General features: G+C 30.2%; 1 protein-coding gene across 1 annotated transcript; it reads right to left on the reverse strand.

Moving 5' to 3' along the window:
• Positions 1-1,351: 1,351 nt before the first annotated feature.
• On the reverse strand, positions 1,352-4,192 carry LOC114162860 (probably inactive receptor-like protein kinase At2g46850). The gene is made up of 3 exons (XM_028046844.1): positions 3,193-4,192; positions 2,934-3,017; positions 1,352-2,705 (listed from the first exon to the last, which is right to left on the reverse strand). The coding sequence occupies exons 1-3, from the start codon at positions 3,974-3,976 to the stop codon at positions 1,639-1,641; spliced, it is 1,935 nt and encodes a 644-aa protein (XP_027902645.1). The 5' UTR covers positions 3,977-4,192; the 3' UTR covers positions 1,352-1,638.
• Between the last annotated feature and the right edge of the window lie 5,573 nt (positions 4,193-9,765).

Genomic DNA, 9,765 nt, shown 5'->3' on the forward strand with positions numbered 1-9,765 from the left:
TATAATGATTGATAAATAAAAAAAGGCTTTTTCATTGTTCACTGCTCCCCTCTCACTAAATATTATTCTCACTTTTCAGCTGTGTGTAATAATAATATTATTATTATTTTATATTTTGTTTTATATAGAAAAATATGCTTGAATTATGGACAACCATGATAAAATTATATTAGCTTTACTATAAAAATATAATTATATCCTAGTTTACCCATAAGCCAAAAAAATGAGTAAAGTATCTTGTCATAATTTTACATCTTGATGTATATGTTAAAATTACTTTTCAGTTGTGTGTAATATAATTATTTTTAATTCATTTTCTCAAATAAAAAGAATTCATTTTATGTGTACCAAGAATAAAAAATATGGAGAAGTTTTATTAGTGTAAGAATGAAATGAATATCCAATAATGGAGAAATTCTTACATAAATTTGTCTATGTTGTGCTGAAAAAACGCATTTTTGTTGCTTCAGTAAGATAAGAGATGCATGTGAAATCTATTCTAATCAAACATGTGGCAGTTGAAATATACAAATTGATTATGTTACACGCTTTTTTTCCCATAAATTTATTCACTATTTTTTTTTTTGGCATAATTTCCGCTACTTAATTAGCCTATAAATGTTGTAAATAAAATTCTAGAAAATACAAACATGAAGAAAATCAACGCAATAAAGGAATATGGCATACAATGGAATCTAGCACATGTCCCAATATTGATCCAAATTTCACATTTAGAAGCTAAACTAATGAAGATATATAAATGAGATTGCATATAGTTTTTAAACTCTTTAATTTTTGAATATTTATTTAGTTTTTATTAAATTGACTCTTTGGATTGAATTCATCAATTTGAAGTTGCCTTGTTTTTTAATACTGAGCATTCATTATTCAAATTGTGGTAACTATAGTTAAATTCTTTATTGTCTTCATTGAGCATAGCATTCATACATTCGCCAAATATAAGTTATTGAGGTTTTAGCATTTAGATCATGTTATCATTGAATAGTTTTCCATTAACAATAATCATTTAAGAATAACAGCTTCTATTTTGGACGTCGATAATATCACATCCTTAAGAAGAAAATTTCAATCAATAGATTGAAAAAGAGAAAGATATTTTTTTGAGTATATAACAATATACATCAATTAGTGTTCAATTTAAAAAAAAAATAGAAAATACATGATTAAAATATTAATATAACGAGTTACCAAAAGTTTGTTTCTTTATTCGAAGCTGTGATCAATTCCATTAGTTAAATCCAGCTAAGATTGAGTTGTGAGTGCTTTTGTATTTAAGTAATAACACTTTAAAACGAAGTTATTTAAATAAAGAATTTAGTCATCCAATGAATCAGAGCTTCAATAAATTGAAACATTCAGAATGCACAGAGATCTTCATCTGAATACACAGAAAAGAAACTCTGAAAATGGTTCCAACACTGTTAATAGCAGATGATTAAATTTATAAAGTTACAGACACTTGCTTTTGTACCTTAGTGAAACATGTCAGTACCAGAATATTAGATTGGTTCCCCAGATGCACAGTGGCAGGGAAGTCATAGTTCACACATAAACACGCACAATTAAGGATCTTTATCTTCTTCTTCTTTAGACTGGGACATAAAAAGGAGGAAAAACTCAAGGGACATTCATAGAATCAGGAGACATTGATATCATCTGAAGAAGGCTTGAATTTGAGAATGTCTCTTCCAGTGCAGGTCCTTTGGTAATTCCTCCATCAAGACTTTCTTTAGTCAAGTGTACTAACTCCCTCACAACATCAACCATTCCCAGCCTTCCATCAACACCAAACAAGAGGCATCTTGTAGCAAGATCAGCAACGATCTGCATTTGCTCTTGCCGATAGTGTGGTTGTTCATGATAGCAAAGAAAAGGGTCAAAAATTTCTTCAAATTTTCCAGCCCTTATATGCTGCAAGGCCGAAGTTGGTAAATCCAAGCGATTTGAGCCTGAGATGATTTCAAGGAGCAACACACCCATGTCATAAACATCATTTTTGCAGATGCCAAAGCCTTCGTGGTTCTTATGTAAGTGAGAACCATAGTAAAAGTTGGAGTTCAGCAGACCAAATCCTGCAATCTTGACAGAATAATCATCGTCAAGGAAGATGCATGCAGATTTAAGGTTATGGTGAAATATGGGAGGAGAGTTCTCGTAATGTAGGAATGCAAGAATGCTAGCTGTTTCTGCAGCGATAGTCAATCTCCTGTACCAATCTAAACGAAGTTGCTGCTGTCCTTTGGTTTGATGCAAATGTTCCTTAAGAGTACCATTGGAAGGAAACTCATAAACTACTAGAGTGTTGCCAGATTCAATACAGCAACCAAGAATGCGGGCCATGTTTCTATGCACAGTAGAAGACAGAACCTCGATCTGTGACAGAACTTGAATCAAGTCTTTCTTCTCACATTGTAATTTGTGGACAGCTATGTGAGATCCATCCCTCAAAACTCCAGCAAAAATTGTCCCATTGTTGGAATGCACAAGTTTTTGACCCTCTTCAAAACCTTTAGTGGCTTCCTCTAGCTCCTGGAGGCTGAATAGTCGAGTTTTACAAGCTTTGGGGACTGAAATGTTTTGATAGTAAGCCTGCTCTGTGTCAAACATCCCCGGTTTTGTTGGCCTTTTAAGAAGATAAAATAGTGCAACCAGGGAGGCAACAATCAGAACTGGGCCAATGATTCCTGCATGTTGAGTTTAGAAAGCTGTTAGATTAACACAAGAAATGAAAGTATAAGATTACCAGATTATATATATAGATTAAGGAAAACGGTGAAGAATTGAAAGCAAATCTGATAGTCATGAATTCTGCATAATTTGTTGAATGTGTTCTACGGTAATTTTTGAGTTGGCACACTAAAGACTTTAGGAAGTTAAGTATTATTTGAATTTGACGGTTCTCTATTACGTACCGGCAATGATAACAAATTTCCTCTGATCTTGTCTTTTGATGTTGCAGTCACTTCCATATGCTTCCTTTCCGTCCTTTGTGCAGGCTAACAGAAATACATCAACCATAAGAAAATGTCGTGTACATAAATGTACAAGGTTAAAAAATGATGCAGTGTATATGCTGAGAGTCCAAAAAATCCATTTGTGAGAGCAAAAAGGGCCAAACCAGAGATACAAAAAGTATGAAGCAGAAACTCTAATACGATGAAAAAAACTCACCCTGCAAACATCCAGTTCCATTAGCAAAACCATCACCAACATATCCATTTTGACAGACACATCTGACTCCTCCTTCGATTGCTGTAGCATTGATGATGTCAGCATTCCTTGCACACACTTGGTGAGAGGAGTTTCCGGGCAACGCCCATTCCAACTTGACCCCACGTTTTCCCGAAGTTGAGCCTCGCAAAACGGCCCAACTAGAAACTCCCCTGCATCCAAACTGAGAGAAGACCGAAAATCCATCTCCGAGATGCCATATGGTATGGTCGGAGAGTGGATAGCAGCAGGCAAGGGAGCCTCCACCCCTTCTTCCATCACAAGCAGGCAAGTCAATAGTTTCACAATCTGGTTTGCACAGAGAGGAATCCTCACAGTCATAGAGACCAATAACATTGTCCACCGAAACTCCGAAGTTGTCCTTCCCTGCGAAGCTTCTGCCAAAAGAATTCAAGTCATTGTACTGTCTACAGGATGATGATGATGATGATGAGCCGGGAAAGTCCACCAGCACACCATCTGGGAAGAATTCGAAGACTGTGTAGCTCACTGAGCCAATTCTGAGGAAAAGGGTAGATGAATTTGTGCAGGAGAGATGGAAGGCACTGGAAATTGACTCACAAGAAGAGTTGACATAGAAAGGAAAAGGAACATGGAGGTCCCCGCATGTTTCACTGCAGGAGTTGGGAAGCAGCTCTTTCCCTTGGTGTTGTAGGGAAGAAGAAAATGAAGGGAAGCACAGAAGAAGTGGAAGAAAAGTGAGGATGAGAATAGGTGATGACATTGTAAGGAAGAAGAGAAGTGATAGTGGAGTGGAAGTGTAGTGTAGTTGATATGAATATTAGTGTATGTATGTATGTTGTAAAAGTGATTGGTTTGAAATGTGGAATGAGAGAGAGAGAGAGATGAAGATGAAGATGAAGACGTGGCGAAATCAGGGAGTGTGAAAGGAGGCATAGAAGTTGGAGAAGGAGGAGACGATTGGTCTGAGGAATGGGGCACACTTCGTATCAGAATAATACATTGGAGCTTGTGCTCAGCGAGCGTGGCCAAGCTTGTGAGCATTTCAATCTTGTTGAATTGCACAAAGCTTAATTACGTAGCATAGACTATTGTGATCTTGCATGGGAATCCAAATTTCTTGCACAAACTCACACGAATAATCAATATATACTTCATCACACCATTTTTCTTATTTTAGTAACAAAAAAAAGATAATGCTTTATTATTATAGTATTTAAACTCAATAATCATTTTCATTTTCATTATTAGTCTTCGTGTTAAAAATTTATAACTTCAGCTTTGATTTTTTTTCAAGGCGAATTTAATCAAAGTGGTACTATATTCAATGGCTTTATATTAAAATATCTATGAATTGAAATTCAAAGCAGAGGTAGGTATACGTGCGTGTGTATAATAAAATAAAATTTAGAAGAACATAGTTTAAGGATTACGGAATGTCAGTGAATTAGATCTGTGAACAATGAATGTATGGAAAGGAATATGGATGCGTACCTTACAAAAAGAGAAAAAGAGAAGTAATTAATGTTGTTGGGGGCCCACAAAAACCTTAACCTAACCAAACCTAATGTAACTCATCCGTAGTACCATACTGTGTTAAAATGTGATGTTAGGTAACTAAAATAAATGGTTAAGCCTAGGTTAATTAGGCATTGCTCTTTACGTACATAACTCAGAACCCAACTACATTCTATTTTTTTGGCTACACACAATCAATTCTAGTCACTCAAAACAGCACCTCGTGTTGGTTACATCCTTTTCACAACATGTAATTATTTTCAGACATCTAATTGTCAACACATAATTATGTTGTTTTGTTTTGTTTTTTTTTTTTCACCGTAGCAACCGGCACAAATCTTTATATATGAAGCCAAAAGAAGTAGCAGTGATTAAGGTTCCCTTGGTGTGTTAGGTGAGAAGAAAGGGGTTTCTTTTCTTTCTTTTAGATGTGTAAATCGAGTGAAAATGTTCCATTCCATCACAATGTTTTTAACCAGGGTAAACAAAGAGTAATAACAATATCTATAGGTCATGTTGCATAATATTTAATTCTCCCATGTAATAAATTTATATTTTTTATAATATATTACATCCACAAAAATTAAAATTTATCTTACTAGTTTATTGTGTAAAGTTAAGTTACGTTTTATTTTTTAATATGATATTAGATGATTTAAGCTCTGGTGTGATGGTGTTATGTAATTGCATTTTGCACAGCTGAATGTATCGATGTTAGTGTGTGGTGTAGGTGTGCAAGTGTAGGCAGACACCGATGTTGGTGTGTGTGTGGGGGGAAGGGGTGTTACATAACCGGTGTGATGATGTGTGTGTGACACTGGTTACGTAACCAGTGTCGGTACAATTGAAAGAGTGACACTGATTAATTGAAAGAGTGACACTGATTACGTAACAGGTGTCATGTGTGTCTTGATTTTTTTTAACCTTTTTTGTATAAATTAGACACAAATTTTAAATTTAATTGTATAACTTTTTCACATTCATAAAAATTTAAATTTTTTTATTTTTAAATTTTGTATAATTTTAATTTTTTTAATTCGTATTAGTTATTTCAAATTATTTTTATAACATCAAATTACAAAATCATTCTCTTTTTTCATTAAGGATATTTTGGTAACTTTCTAATTCTATTTATTTTCACAATTTATTTTATTTATCACATCAATCAAATCTCTCACTAACTTTCATAAAACTTATCTCCAAATTCACTCACTTTACCATCTAAATCCACTAAGAAAAATACACATATTCATCCACTCAAATCCATACAAATTCATCTTCACACTCTCCCTCAAATCTATCCACACAAAGGAAGACATCCTAAGATCCTTCATTAATAATTAAATCATAACTAAAATTGTCTTCAAGATATTTTTTTAAAATTTAAGATTGAAAAATAATTTATCATAATTTAATAAAAAATTGAGAGACGTAATTACTAGAAGAAAAATGTCTAATAATCAAGTGATAATTAAAATCCGGTTATGAAAAAATACATAATACATTACTTTTTTTCTTCTATATTTATAAACAATATATACAAAAGGCTTATATTTCTTCAAGTGAGACAAGATAGTTACATTTTTTTTTCAAGAATAGAACAAAAATAAATGGGAGATGGGAGCAAAAATAATGAGTTTATGTCTAATTTTATTTTCATAAACTAACACTACAAAAAATTATGTGTTACTAACGACAAATTTTGTCGGTAATTGCCGATATCTGTTGGTTGGGGAGAAAATCAAAATTGTAGGGGAAAACTGAAAACCAATTTTCATATTATCGATGTAATTACTTACGGAATTTATCCTTCGATAATTCAAAATTAACTTTACCGACAGTTCAACAGTACTTGCTTCAATGAATGACCTTATCGACGGAATGGTCCATCAGTAGTTTTAACAACGATAATATATCAATAAGTCCATCAGAAATTTAAACAATACCGACAAAAATTATCTATCGTTTTATATCCGTCGATAAATACTGTTTTTCTTGTAGTGTAAAGAAAACACAAAAGATTAAGAATTCAATACAATATATGAAAAATTAAAAAACAATTAGAGAAAAAATAAAAAATATCTTAATAATTTTTTTATTTCTTTTTTTATTTAATTTATGTTTAATTATTTATTACTTCATAAAAGAAATAAAAATATATCCAATTAAATTTCCATCCATTCTCAATATTCCCGATATATATAATACATAGTTTAAAAATTTTTGAAATACAATACATAGTTTGTAAATTTTCAAAAAGATGGGGAAGGTCATGACTCCACCTATCCGTTTACATCAATTAAAAATAAAATAAATTTATAATATATTAAAGTAAATAAAAATTTTATCGTATAAACCAATTTGACAAATTGAATTAGAGTTAAAATTTATATTTAAATATAATATAACAAGTTATACGAAAATGAAAAACACGGTAATTATAAAGAAAAAAAATATATACCAAAGTTTGTATGGAGACGTTGGACCATAAGAAGTCCAACATGATGAGGTGGAATGGTTGAATTTCTTCTCGCAATTAATTGAATCAATGGATAACATAGGATTCCATTGCTTTAGGACGATGACTTGGTGATTATAAATAACTTCAAAAAGTCATTAAATTTGCGTTAAATAAATTTGTGTCTATTTAACTCCAATCATTTTTTAAATGGATTGTAAATTTTAATTTTATTTCAATTTTATGATGGACCATTGATCATAGGTATTTTGAATTTTCTTAAGAAAATTAAAAAGAGCTAAAAATAAGTATTATTAAAATTTAAATTATTTTATTTATTTTTATTTTTATTTTAAATTGAATAATTTAATATTTACATTATAATAGAGATGTATGTTTTAATAAAATATTTTTTTAATATTTTTATTTTTTAAATATAATTGTTGTTTTATAGAACGAGTTTTACCTAAATTCATTTAGGACACTCGATGAAATAGATTGCATGAAAAATAATTAATTTAATTTTTAATCTAATCTAACTTATTATTCAGGTTTTTTAATCAGGTATCTTTTGGGAGTTATAATAGAGAAACTTCTATAACAATTTTAGATAACTTTTTTTAATTTTAGTTTTATACCACTTTGAATATAATTATACGCTTATATGATAATTTCCAATACATTTTCATTGATGTACCCGTAGATTCATTTTCACAATACTTTTTCTCATATTCATGTTTTAATAGGGAAATGCAGGTTTGAACATCATAAGAAAAAGAGGAAATTATTATTATGTCAAGAAGAAGATTCAATTTGTTGTTTTTGATGATGTCTAAGTGTGATGTAAGGTGTTTGTTTAGATAGACGAACATTAGTCTTAGTGTGTTTTTTAAGATGTTTGTAAAGCCAAGAAAAAATTTCTTAATCCATCTTAATCACATAATAATTTACATAATAATTATTACTCCTAATATAAGCACGCTCTTAGTCAAATTCAAAAGATAAATACAAATCATTTTAAAAATTTTAAGAGATTAAGTCACTTACATAATCAATTCATCCAATAAATTTTAAAAAATGTGACAGGTGTATTAATCGATTAAGTCACTAATATAATCGATTAATATTGATATTTAGTTTTTCTTTAAGTCTTGCATATTCTCTTATTTCATAATAACACTTTGATATCCTAAGATCAACCAAACATGTGTAAAAGAGTTTTAAGTACTCCATCCTTTTAGAAAACTTTTTTATTCAAAAAGATAAAAGCTTGAAGGATTTTTCTCTTGGCTATAGGTAAAATTGTAATATCTTCACAAATAAGGTGATTTTTTTTTTTTTTGTATTTTCTGTATAATTATTCCTTTGTATTGTTCTCACCTTGCTGGTAATAAGATAAGGTAATTGTATGTAGTATTACCTTTGTTTATAAATCTTAAAGTGTATATCTATAGTATATATTTTACATAGGTGAATCTTGTAATCCTAACTCTTAATATTTTAGTAAAAATTCTAGCTAAAATTATTAGAAACATGCAAATTTGTTAAAATGGAATCAATATAACAAATGTGTGTTTTGTGCTTTTCTTTCATATCAAAGTCTATTTAATTATGCATCATCCATCAACTTTATTAGTTGATTAAAGAAAATTTTCTCCCTCTTAATTATGAAAGTTTGGACTACATTTATTCTATCAATATGTAAATATCATGCATAAAATATATGATGTTGGGCCAAACAAAATTATTAAAAATAAGCCCAAATTGATAGCCGAACTTAAATCTGGACCAACTTCGAACCTATTCAAAATAGGAATTGGTCCCGAATAAAATATATTATACATACTATTTAAAATTTACTTATATGATTATTAGTGTATTATCTCTGGATAAAAAAAAATGCTCAGCAATTCAAAGTCTTAAAATTTAAATCCATTTACTACTTAGTCAAAATTCTTAATCTGTCTTGTTTAAATGCATTCTTATTATATTTGGCAACGTGAATAAATCTAGAATATGAAGAGAAAAAAATTCATCAAACAATATTTCTCTGGAAAAGTAGAAGTACAACAATTTAAATTGGTTGTAGGTGTTATATTAAGCATAACAGTGATAGAGAAGGAAAAAAGAAGTTTTATTTTTAAATGTGATGTTACTACTTACTTACTTAATTAGGATATAAAATAATGAAGTTGTGAAAGTAAAAATAAAGGGATAATTAGGTCTTTTACTTTATACTTCCTCACCGTTCTGAAGATGAACACATACCTCACTGCAACACAATGACAACCAAAAGCCACCAAACTTTCCATTGTTTAATACTTCATATCTCCTTCACATATACGAAATTTCACTTGCCACCATAATTAACCATTAACGTAAGTCCATAATTTATATGGGTTGTTTAAGTTATGTTGAAGTTATAATACACTTTTTTCATGCAATCTCATAATTTCTTCTTCTATTCTCATGATACAAAAATGAGTAATACACTCAACTCAAAAAATTGCTAATTATTTCAAAACTATATAATTCGGAACATTTATTGTATTCATTTATCAAATGCAAGGATCTAA

Source organism: Vigna unguiculata, chromosome 9 (genome assembly GCF_004118075.2).
Source record: "Vigna unguiculata cultivar IT97K-499-35 chromosome 9, ASM411807v1, whole genome shotgun sequence".
Taxonomy (NCBI): domain Eukaryota; kingdom Viridiplantae; phylum Streptophyta; class Magnoliopsida; order Fabales; family Fabaceae; genus Vigna; species Vigna unguiculata.